Raw genomic sequence first — 13464 nt, forward strand, 5'->3', positions numbered from 1 at the left:
AGTTTGGGGAAGTCCCCTTCCTGTTCCAACATGACTGTGCACAAAGCAAGATCCATAAAGACATGGATGAGCGAGTTTGGTGTGGAGGAACTTGACTGGCCTGCACACCCCTAAACCTTGTAGACCCTGGTGAAAAAATAGTATGATAAATATATTTAATTTTGATATACTTTAGTATACTTGCAGTAGTGTATATCAGTGCTCTTGTTTTGTCTCAAGATGCACAACAGCATTGTTTTTTGTTAGGTATGTTTGTTAAAACTACTTAAATGTCCTAAATTAACTAAGGCCTGGTCCTGGATTAAAGGCATAGTTCACCCAAAAAGCTCTGCTCCTGGCCTTTAAAACCCCCACTGGGTCAGCAACCCCTTACCATCAAGCGCTTATACAGACTTATGTACTCTCTAGATCTCTGCGGTCTGCCACCGGGCAACAGCTTGTGGTGCCATCCCCAAAAGGGAAAAAATCACTATTGCGTACCTTCTCTGGAGCTGTTCCTCATCTGTGGAATGATCTGCCGGTTGCGACAAGATCTGCTGACTCTGTAGCAATCTTTAAGAATCGGCTAAAAACCCATTTCCTCGTCCAACACCTCGGAGACCACTTATTTATAATATTGTTACACAATTTACCCATTCACCAAAGAGACTTTTTTCCATAGGTCGTTCGTTACCGCTAAGGTTCTAGTAGAAGCAAGCAGACCTCTTCTTGTCTTTTATAAGTTTTATTAATACAATTCAGTGATAATTGAAAATAAAAACATTTTTGTACTAAGTAAAAATAAAAGTACAAAGACTAATACAATAATTTAAAATAGATAATCTGACTGTCCTGAATGGAGGTTGCATCTGGTTTCTTTGGTAAAAACTTCATCCTTTTATAGACGAGTTGCCAAGTCTAAATTCCCCTTCGGTGATGTCACAGTCCTTGGGGAAGACCTTCAAGAGAAAAGTATAAAATGCCTGTATTTTTTGTTCTCAGTCTTTGGGCTCGCCTGCACTGCATTCTTCACTGTCTGTAAAATATCCCATCTGATGGTAACTCATTCTTTGTTCCTTTATTTATCTTTTATAGGTTAAATGCATTATTCTTTCTAATAGATGTTTTTTCCCTTTACTCTACTTCCAAAAAAGCATTAATACAGTATCGTGTAGTTGTCTTCTTAAAACATGCTTCATGTAATGTATCATGCATATACTTTTCAAACTCAGTGTTTACAATATCTTGTAGTAGTAAATAACAAACTACAGGTTATTAGTCGTTTTCAAGGTTATAGCTTAATACAACTTACTTTTGTTTTTTTAAAGGTTTCAAAAGGTTATATCGTAAAATAGTGTGATACATATTTCAAAAGGTAGGACAATTTTCATTTTACTCAACAACAGTAAGATTGAATACATTGAGTTGGTTATCTGTGCTGGTTTGGGTCACTTTATAAAGTCCAGAGTCTGTGGTTCTGATGTTTGTGATGATCAGAGATCCACTGTGATCCAGCTTCAGTCTGCCTTTAAATCTCCCATCAGCTCTATCTTCATATAAACGCATGTTATTGTCACCAACCTCAATTTCAGCTATGGTGATTTCTCGAGGTCCAAACTTCCAGGAGATTCCCTCTTTGATCTGTGTTTCACTAAGACTGACAGATAAAGTGACAGAATCTCCCTCCATCACTGACACAAACTTACTACCAAACACACCTGAAACACAAACATCAAGTATTACAAAGATTCTTATAGCCATCCGCATTCATTTAAATAAATAATTTACTATAACTATATATTTGCATGCAATTTGTAAACCCTGTATATATTTCAAGATGGGCCGCTTCACTTTTGGGCCGGTTGAGTTTTTTTTTTTTACATTTGTCACATTAGTGAGTCTATCTTCTCTAGGGATGGGCTGGCACTACGGTACGCGTTTCAGGGAGGATGGGTGTGAGGAAAAGGCCAGGAGGGGCTGTAAATGCCAGGTTGAAGAATAGAAAGACATTGGAGGGGGACGCTGCCAAATGTGCCAAGCTTACCGATTTATTTTCAAGAGGACAAACACAAGTGGCGACAGGTAAAGAGAGATAGGCCTAGTAATGATTTGCATTAGCAACGTAATTGTTCGGCTAATACCGTTCACAACCTATTCACAAGCAAATTATAAAATGTAATCAAAATATTAGCCTTTTCTGTATCACCCCATGACGATTCATAGACTCTGGCTGTTTCTCAATATGCGTTCTTCAGCGATCTTGCGTCCTTGTGTCCTCGCTCTACGTCATCATTAACAGTCGAAGTTCAATTCCAATTCTCAAGAACGCAAGTAGAGGACGCGTGAAAATACCCGGATGAGTTCTTGATATCGAGGATGCATCGAGTGCAGACTTGCGCGTTGAAATCTGGGGAGGTCATGTGAACAGCAGGAGTTCGTTCTTTCAAGGTCGCCTAGCAAGACCGATCTCCACGAGAACGCAAGTCCATTCTTTGCATTCTAAGAATTGAGAAAACGTCTATTTTATGCAGTTTAATATTTATAACAAAACTCAAGCTTGATCTGTGTATGCAGTAAAATTACTTTTTATTATTATTTTATTTTAATTACTAATTATTTTTGGTAGTGAATAAGTGAATTATTATTTAACCTTTACATTATTTGTTGAACCATGGTTTTAATAAAAACTACACAAAATTAAGTGCTGAACTTAAATTAAGTTTCATTTATACAATTTGGAAAAAGTGCTAATTTGGAAAAAATGGGGCGGTCTTGGGCCTGAAACTCCCGGACTGAAAAGTGGCCCCACTTCTGCCGTGCTGTCGCAGGAAGTCGCATTGCTCTGCTACTGCTAGTGTCTGCAGTCTGAATGCAGCATTATTCAACTGTTAGTCGATTCATATTTTTAAGTTGAAAGAACTCAAAATTTTAAAGCAAAAAGGTAACTTACTTTTTAACTGGAACCAAAAAAAAAACTTTTTTACAGTGTACTCCAGATAAAAAATTTAACTTTCAACCTAAAGAGTTCCTATGTGTTAAATATAAATATAATATTTATTTGATAATTTATTTGATAATGTCTTTTAGTTGGTGCCATGTTGGTTTAGCTCAGTGCTTCTCAAATAGTGGGACGGGACCCCCAGGGGGGGGCTCGAAGCGACACCAGGGGGGGCAAGCGAGATCCCAAGGAAAATACTTTTTCAGGAAGTGATTTTTACAGACATTACACCCCAATCACGCTGTAAACCGCTTGTGTTATTTATTGATTATATTTAATTTTTCAGTATCAAATGGTCAAAAAATATTATACTTTAAATAAGGATTGATTTTTTTATTTCAGGCAAATTGATGCATTTTAAGTATTTTCTGTTACAGACTAAAAAACAATGTTAATAAAGTTATTCTTTGTTGTAAGTTGATCGATATTTCTTTTTTTGTTTTCTTTTTGTGTTTTCTCAATGTTAATAAGGATACAATGTTTTGCAGATGTGTAATTGTATAGGCAAATTATACTATTTACAGTCACGGCGGAGAGTTGGGGGGCGCGAAATGTTTACCTCTTCCTGGGGGGGGGCGTGACAGAAAATAATTGAGAAGCACTGGTTTAGCTCATTAACATTCACACATTATCAGTTGATCCCTCACTGACACCTGTATTAAGACCATCAGATATTCACCACTTACTGTATTCTTTACTCACCATAGACAGTAATGTTGAATGTTTTGAGTTTGGTGTTTGTTTTGGTGTTGATTAGTTGATAAAGTCCAGTGTGTGTGATGTTGGTGTTTGTGATGGTCAGAGATCCAGTGTGATCCAGCTTCAGTCTGTATCTGAATCTTCCTTCAGCTCTATCTTTGTAGAAACGGAAATGATTTCCTTTATCTTCTATTTCAGCTATGGTTGTTTCTGGTGCGTTAATTTCTAGAGGTCCAAACTTCCAGGCGATTCCCTCTTTAATCTGTGATTCATTGAGATTGACAGATAAAGTGACAGAATCTCCTTCAATCACTGACACAAACTCACTACCAGACACACCTGAAACATAAACATCTAGTATTACAAACATTCCTGTAGTCATCTGCATTCATTTAAATAAATAATTTACTATAACTATATACAGTATTTGTATGCATTTGTAAACCCTGTACATACAGGGGAGAGCGGGGTAAGTTGTCACACGGGTAAGTTGTAACACTCTTCATAACTTCAACAAAAAGCCACTTTGTGTGACGACTTCTTTTATAGTCAACTTCGTGTTCACATGTGGTCAAGATTGCTCCAATCTGATAGAAGCACAATTTTCGTATTTTTTTGGCATAAAAGTAAAAAAATTGAACTTTACATTTTATGCAATACAACTTTGAATTAATTTAAAAACATTTATTTTGCACAAAATAGAGAAGACAATAGCTGATGTGCTATATTGAGCTAACCGTGATATTTAGCCAACATTAGCAAACGTGTCAGTTTGGGGCAAGTTGTCATAATGACTTCGGGGCAAGTCGTCACATGCTTTTCACACTGTTCCTATTTAATCAGGGGTTAAGAGATAAGCCTGGGTATTCATATTCTGACGCTTCACACTATGTATTCCTACATTAACATAGCTTACAACTTTTACTAGCAGTGATTTTAAATGGATTTCTCCAAATTGCAAACTTTACCTGTCAAGCAGAAACTTCGCAACTAATTCTCATCAGTGGGAAGCCCAACCTGTGTGAAATATTCTCCAAAAACATTCTGGTTTTGTTTTTTTCTTCAGAGGCCTTTCTGTGCCTTACGTAAACATATCACCAGAATGACTGACAACTAGGATGACCAATAGTCTTGATGACCCACCCGGAAAAAGAAAATCCTCCGCTATACCTTTAAGGACCCCAGAGTGTTAAACATTGCGGGGTGACAAATTACAATGTTGAGGGATGCTGGACATGTCCCTACCAATATCCAGTAAACACCGAATTGTCCTTAGCAATAATTTCAACCAAACAATTAACATTTATTTACATATTGTAGTAAAGATTTTTCATTTTTATTTTTATTATAGTTTATGAACTTATAATTGTTAAATGCTAAATCCTGTTCTTCTGTTCTAGTGAAAGATTTCTGTTCTTTCCATCTGTTCAGTAGTAAAATGTCCAAAGACTAGGACATTATGCAAAGTCCTACCAGATAAGATAAAGGGGGGCTAGTGAATGAGATAAGTAACAAATGATAAACAAGTGGAAAAACTCAGTAAACGGTAGAGCCTCACTGAGAACAAAATAATTTCTTCTATTTGACCAGATGTGCTTCAACTGATATGTTTCTTAGTCATTGATAAATTGAAGGTTTATTTTCTAAGTGACGCTGGAACTAAGATGAGATCTTTGGTTCATGGGTGGAGATGGGATGACTGTGTTTTTCAGTATCTTACTATAAATATGTGCTCAACCTTGTAAACGGGGCTCTCGGTTTAAACTTCTGGCACCAGGGAGTGAGAGCCTATTCTATAGAATATGTTAAATTCAGACAAAGAAAATTCTGTTGACAGTGTGTCTGTGTGATCTTTGACTTTCACTCTTAGTGAGTATTATTTGATGCGGCTAAAATTTCACGACAATATAACCACTGATTTCCATCTGTGTCTTGTGTTTTTTATGTATTTACTTAATTTGTAAAAATGTGAACCTCCCCAAATGCCTCATACACATTACATTCTTTCTCTTGTCAGGTCATTAGGAGGCGTTTCTAAATCTGGTTGTTATAAACAAACGTGTTCAGTCTGTTTCAGTAACTGACGAGAAACAGATGATGGGAACTCCACTGCTTCGCTCTCATTGGTAGCTCCCGAAAGTCACATATTAATTGCATAAAGTTTAACTTTTCTTAACTTTGTCGCGTGACTGGACACGCCCCCTCCTGTCGCCAGCAGTCACTGTTGCAGGAAGTCGCTAAGCTTCCATTGAAACGAATGAGATTGCATCACTCTGCTACTGCTAGTCTCTGCAGTCTGAATGCAACGTTAGTCAATTAACATTTTTAAGTTGAAAGAACTCAAAAGCAACAAGGTAACTTACTTTATAAGTGGAACCAAAAAAAATATTTCTTACAGTATACCCCACCCCAGTTAAAATATTTCACTTCCAACCTTAAAGAGTTCCTATCAACTGAAGTCAGAGTTAAACATAAATAAAATATTTATTTTATAATTATGTTTAGCAACCGGTTAATCTACACACAAGTTAGTGCAACATTGGTTTAGCTCATTCACAGATATTCACCACTTACTTTATTCTTTACTCACCATAAACAGTAAGATTGAATACATTGAGTTGGTTGTCTGTGCTGGTTTGGGTCACTTTATAAAGTCCAGAGTCTGTGGTTCTGATGTTTGTGATGGTGAGAGATCCACTGTGATCCAGCTTCAATCTGCCTTTGAATCTCCCATCAACTCTCTCTTCATATAAACGGATGTTATTGTCACCAACCTCGATTTCAGCTATGGTCCTTTCTTGAGGTCCAAACTTCCAGGAGATTCCCTCTTTAATCTGTGTTTCAGTGAAACTGACAGATAAAGTGACAGAATCTCCCTCCATCACTGACACAGACTCACTACCAGACACACCTGAAAGATAAACAACAAGTATTACAAACATTCTTGTTGCCATCTGAATTCATTTGAGAATAATTTAATATAACTGTATATTTGCACGCAATTTGTAAACCCTGTATATACACAAGAACAAAACACAACACTCAACTGAATCCCACTGACGTCTGGAAAAAAAATCTTTATGAAAATTAATTTACCATGTTTTTATAGTAAAGTGTAATATACACATTTTTTTTTTTGCATATTTGCACATTTTTGGCTATTTGCAAAAAGATGGTTTATAGGTATCACATTTAATATATGGTTACTGTAGCAAAACCATGGTAAATTTAACATAATCATGGTTTTACTGTTGTAATAATGAATTTTGGTTATATAAAAACACTAAACGACTGCTGTAAATAAAAATGAGTGAGCACAAACCCCCATGTGAACTTGTGATTAAATCTATAGCCACACTATATTTTAAATGCGTGTTTAATTAATGGCATGGAAATTACTGATTACCATTTGTTTACCACAGTTTTTTTTTATTAAACAATGGATTCTGTAAAAAATGCATGGTTAAACTGTGGTTACAATAGTTTAAATAGCCATGTTGTTTTATTTGTGGTAAAACATTGTTAAAGTAACAGTATGTAGGATTGTGGCCAAAACTGGTATTGCAATCACAAAACTTGTGGCTAAAACTGGTACTGCAATCACAAAAAACTGGTGGCCAATACACAAAATGACAACATAAACATCAGTTGAGGGCTGCAACTATAATTTTTAAATGACAATATCCTGGACAGACAACTCTTGTCAGTGATATAAGTATTTGAAATGAAAACTATTTCTTAAAGCAACACTAAAGACTTATTGCTCTTTGCTCCCCCTACAGGTTAGAAGCGTAATTGTTCATTAGCACTGTCGTAAATACTGCAGTATAGCTGGCTCTGATTGGATTGTAGGTCTGCCGTAAAGCAAGTTTTTGTAGTTTTCACTCGAACTACAGGACCACTACCCGACGGTTGGAAACTTCTTTAGTGCGGTTTTGGCCGATAGAGGGCTGCAAAGCGAATGTGAAAGTGCCGTTCACCCTGTTTTGAGTGGATGAAACACTGAAACTTTTTTGGAAACGTTATTTTAAGGTAAAAAAACTCTTTGGTGTTGCTTTAATGTCTAGTAACATATCAGGGCCATTTTATGATTAATTGATATACATTTCTTACATACTGTTCCTTTAATTTTCTTAAGGGTTGTTGTATTTTTATAACACCTGCTCTTTTCTACATTTCTACATTTTTTTAGGACAACAGAATTTATTTTGATGTATTTGTGATTTCAGACTAATATTAATCTTGCGAGCATCATTTGTGTACCAGCAGACTAAATAAACATAATTTATAGTAAACAGAAAAGTACCAGAGAATTGGTAATATATCTTACCAAACAGACACAAACAGAACAAAATCACATCAGACATTTTCTTCAGAACAGATCCGAATAATGTCTGAAGAGAAATGTTATAATAATTTGATCCTGATAGTCTGATGCGAGATCTCTTCTCTGTTCTTCACTTAGTAAAACATGTGATGCGAGTCTGATCGACACTCACATTACAATGAACGTTTGCAGTCTGAATGCAGCATTAGTCAATTAACATTTTTAAGTTGAAAGAACTCAAAAATTTAAATCAACAAGGTAACTTACTTTTTTAAGTGGAACTTTTTACAGTATTCCCCAGTTAAAATATTTCACTTCCAACCTTAAAGAGTTCCTATCAACTGAAGTCAGAGTTAAATATAAATAAAATATTTATTTGATAATTTTGTTTAGCAACCAGTTAATCTACACACAAGTTAATGCAACGTTGGTTTAGCTCATTAACATTCACATATTATCAGTTGATCCCTCACTGACACATGTATTAAGACCATCAGATATTCACCACTTCTTCTTTACTCACCATAGACATTAATGTTGAATACACTGATTTGGTTGTCTGTGCTGGTTTGGGTCACTTTATAAGGTCCAGAGTCTGTGGTTCTGATGTTTGTGATGGTGAGAGATCCACTGTGATCCAGCTTCAGTCTGCCTCTGAATCTCCCATCAGCTCTGTCACTATATAAACGGATAATATTGTCAGCAACGTCAATTTCAGCTATAGTGGTGTACTGAGGTCCAAACTTCCAGGAGATTCCCTCTTTTCTTTGTGTTTCACTGAGACTGACAGATAACGTGACAGAATCTCCCTCCATCACTGACACAAACTCACCAAACACACCTGAAGAAATAAACAAGTAGTATTACAAATATTCGCGTAGACATCAGCATTCATTTAAATAAATAATTAATGCTACACAGCAATAAACTAGGAAGGAGGATTAGGGTCAAAGCTAAAATAAAAACATCTCGAGATTAAAGTCATTGTAATGTGAGATTTAACTAGTAGTTTTTCAAGAATAAAGTTAAAATATGTACATTATGGGAATAAAGTTATAATATTTCGAGAATAAAGTCAATATAATGAGAATAAAGCCACAATATATTGAGAATAAAGTCAACAATAAATAAAGTTACAATAAAGAATAAAGTCATTATATTTTGAGAATAATGTCATAAAACGTGTTTTGATCATGTAAACAAGCAGATCTGCAAAGCAGATACCACATTACATACCGGCCTTAATTCTAAAACAATATGAGGGAAATGTGCTTAGAAAGACCCTGAAAGAAAATGCTAAATATGTCCTAATGGATTTATACAGTGATAACACCAAATTCAGCAAACATTTTATTAATAAAACATTCTGTGTACAGGCAAGCAGATCCCATAATAAGAGAGTCAATATCACTATTAAGTGCCATTTGCTGTCCTCGTAATCACCGAGTCATCATGAATAAAATCCAAAATAATAATTCTTAGATTTAATTATAAATGGCCAAACATTTACGCACATTCAAGTACACTGATAAGTCTCTTGTTTTCCCATTTTATAAAATTTTCTTTAATTGGACGAACATCTGCTGCACACACACAGTAATCTACACTTATTTTTCCTTATTTTCATCAAATTGTGTTTGTAGTTGGGTGTTTACAACATGTCCACGCTGTCATTATGAAATATTAATTAACCTAAAACTTTGCAGAAAATCAAAATATATATATTAAACAGTGCAGTCAGCTTTAACAATAAACCACTCAGCTAACTGCAGCTACATCATGTGTTCATTAAATCCTAACTTTAGCTAAAAAATGTCCACCCTGTCATGAAAATGCACATTGAATTTGTCCATGACAGGGTGGACATATTTTGTGGTTTGTTTGTATAGTGTCTGCTTGCATTTAATTTATAAAAAGTGCTGGAGAAAAATTGTGCTAAATAGCAATAAAAGTTGTTTTATTTTAACGGAAATACTATTTTTTTTACTTCAAAATGTCGCCCTAATCATCCTTCGACAAGTGGCTCTGAAGACTATTTTTTTTTTACTTATGCCCTTGACCAAACGGTACGGACCGTTATAAATGAGCGGTTTATTCGTTTGTCAGTTTTGAAGACAAAAACGAATAAACGAATTATCCGAAGGTACCCAGCTAGAAATAAGAACGTTCCCTGAAAGTTCCCTGAAAGTTCCCGAATGTTCCCAAAAACATTCTGCCAACGTTAAAAGCGGCTAGTTTTTTTTAAGTTCTAGGAACGTTTCTGTTGTCTGAACGTTAGAGTAATGTTACATTTTACCATTTTAAACGTTATGACAATGTCATGTTTTAATGTTCAAACAATGTTTAAAACAACAGCTGTTTATTATATTGACTTGTTTGATTGTTATGTAAATGATAGAGAAACATTGCATTTTATTATTTTATAAAACATTATTTCTGTATGCAGTAAATATATTGCTGTAGAAAACTCAATTCACTTACTAGGTTTAGATGTTGATGTTTTGTTTCATTTTAAGTCACCCTTATTGTGATTAGTGTTTGTTTTAGTTGGTCTCTTGACACTTGACTTTTTGCTTGCTAGTTTTTTCCTGGTTGTGTTAACTTTGTGTTAATGCACCACATTTGTTATGAACATGCCAAGTTAATAGTGTTATTCTGCGGTTGTTGGTACATAATGGTAAAGATCATCACCTAATTCATTTACTAATCAAAACTTTATTTTCTGTCAAAAATGTAAATGAGATCCAGCACTTCCACAGCATTTTGTCATTAAGGAGTTTTAGAAACTTTGGACAAAAAATATCTGCTGTATAACTGGGATGCACAAACATCAAGAATCAGACTATGAATCTCAATCATGGTGACAATTAAATGAAAAACTTCATGCTGCAATGCATGCTGGGTATTAACAAATTACAAACCTCATTCAGGACTCCCAGCATGCACTGCGGCATGGATAAATAAGGATTTTTTTAACAATTTTAATTGTCACCATGGTTGAGATTCATAGTCTGATTCTTGATGTTTGGGCATCCCAACTATACATCGGATATTTTTTGTCCAAAGTTTCTAAAACTCCTTAATGACAAACTGCTGTGAAAGAGTTGGATCTAATATACAATATTGGCAGAAAATAAACTTTTGATTAGTAAATGAACTAGGTGATGATCTTTACCATTATGTACCAACAACCACAGAAATACACTAATAACTTTTCATAACAATTGTGGTGCATTACCACAAAGTTAACACAACCAGGAAAAAACTAGTAGGCAAAAAGTCAAGTGTCAAGAGACCAACTAAAACAAACACGAATCACAATAAGGGTGACTTAAAATGAAACAAACATCAACATCTAAACCTAGTAAGTGAATTGAGTTTTCTACAGCAATATATTTACTGCATACAGAAATAATGTTTTATAAAATAATAAAATGCAATCATTCTCTATCATTTACATAACAATTAAACAAGTCAATATAATAAACAGCTGTTGTTTTAAACATTGTGTGAACATTAAAACATGACATTGTCATAACGTTTAAAAATGGTAAAATGTAACATTACTCTAACGTTCAGACAACAGAAACGTTCCTAGAACTTAAAAAAAACTAGCCGCTTTTAACGTTGGCAGAATGTTTTTGGGAACATTCGGGAACTTTCAGGGAACGTTCTTAGAACTTTTTATTTCTAGCTGGGTACACGGATCCTTTGCTATGTTTTATTTTCCTGTCATGTTTCCATTCTTGATTACTGACTTTATTTAAGGCTTGAAATACTGCTAAAACGAAAGTAAAACTAAAGTGAGAAAAAGTAAGAAAATCAAACACTTACCGCACACAAATAATGCAAACACGAAAATGGTCATCATTCTGCTGTAAAATACTTAAATGTAACAAATTAAATACTTAAATTCTCTCGGTTGTGTCTCTTTGTTGTTCCGGAGCGGAGCCGCACCCGTGGATGCTACCAACCCAGCAAACACAGAACGTTCCCCTAAAGTTCCCATATGTTTCCCATTTGGTTATTTTTTGGAAACCAAATAAGAACGTTCTGGAAACGTTACCTGTAGGTTATATTTATAATAAGAACCCAAAGAGAATCTTCCCCGAACGATTTCTGTAGGTTATTTTTTATAACCTTTGTTAACTTAAATATGTGTAAACAAAACTATATTTGAATAATTTGACAGGTCTTAAAAAGAGAATATGTAAGTGAGAATTGTTTTTTAAATTGTGTTTGTTCAGATTGCTCAGTTTGTTAATTTATTTAGTTTTTTGATGTATTAAAATTAATATATGTAGAGCAGGAAAATAAGATTTTTTGCTCTAGAAAAAAGAGCCTACATACATGGACCTCGGTATTTATAAAATCCTGCGTTCGGCCCTGATTAGGCTACGAGATTAGATTAAATTGATGATTTGATCAAAACACCAACTACACTGACTGATTTTACAATCCTAGCACAAAAATCTTTTAATTCGCCTGAGGAAGCTGGCGTTTTGAATGACATTTACGAACACTTTCATGTCTTTATGCTATATCTACACTGTAAAAAAATTCCGTAGAAATTTCGATGTTATTGCAGCTGGGTTGCCGTAGATTTACATTTATGTTATTTACTGGCAAGAGTTTGTTCAAAGTTAAATAAATTTTAAATATTAACAAGTCTTTATCTTTACAGAATAAAACTATACAATAACAGCCTCATGCAAAGCATTCTGGGAATCAGAAATCATCATCAACCTTTTTCTGTTTTTTGCTTCAGATTTTGTTTCTCAGAATGTTTTGCTTGATGCTGTTTTTTTTAAGTTTTACTCTGTAAAGACAAAGACTTGTAAATGTTTAATGTTCATTTAACTTTGAACAAACTCTTGCCAGTAAATAACATAAATGTAAATCTACGGTAAATTACCGGCAACCCAGCTGCAATTTCTACGGAATTTTTTTACAGTGTACATTATGTGTCAACAGCATTCACAATAGACAAAGTTTTGCATTTTGTCAGGTTTATGTTAATTCATATTATATATGTGTTTATGCTACTGTTCAAAAGAGTTTGATGGTTGTGTTGCTCAAAGTCGCATTTACAGTAAATGATCAAAAGTCTTATGAATCTGTTTATTTACATACAGAACTTTATGTTTATATCTCATACAGTATAATTATTGATTTTATCCTAATGCAGATTACACTGCAGCACCATCTAGTGTTTAAACATGAAAACACACTAATCACTCAGTTATCAAACAATCAATTAATTTAATTTTATGATAACAGCATTAGAACTGCTTTTGAACAGCTCATGAATGATAACCCTGGAAAACTCACGGGTCAAATTTGGCCAATGTTAATTGATGATGAGAGAAGGATTTTTGAGTTCTCCAGGGATAAACACACTTTCTGATCACATTGGGTCAGTTTGATACATTTAACCCGGTCTAGGTCTTAGTTATATTAT

At 34.5% G+C, this 13464-nt stretch overlaps 1 protein-coding gene across 1 annotated transcript; it reads right to left on the reverse strand.

The window, feature by feature from the left end:
- Positions 1–759: 759 nt before the first annotated feature.
- LOC129453852 (uncharacterized) lies at positions 760–12180 on the reverse strand. Its single transcript, XM_073865396.1, has 4 exons — positions 11838–12180; positions 8527–8844; positions 6267–6587; positions 760–1697 (listed from the first exon to the last, which is right to left on the reverse strand). The coding sequence occupies exons 1-4, from the start codon at positions 11872–11874 to the stop codon at positions 1372–1374; spliced, it is 1002 nt and encodes a 333-aa protein (XP_073721497.1). The 5' UTR covers positions 11875–12180; the 3' UTR covers positions 760–1371.
- Between the last annotated feature and the right edge of the window lie 1284 nt (positions 12181–13464).

This window comes from Misgurnus anguillicaudatus, unplaced genomic scaffold (genome assembly GCF_027580225.2).
Source record: "Misgurnus anguillicaudatus unplaced genomic scaffold, ASM2758022v2 HiC_scaffold_31, whole genome shotgun sequence".
NCBI lineage: Eukaryota > Metazoa > Chordata > Actinopteri > Cypriniformes > Cobitidae > Misgurnus > Misgurnus anguillicaudatus.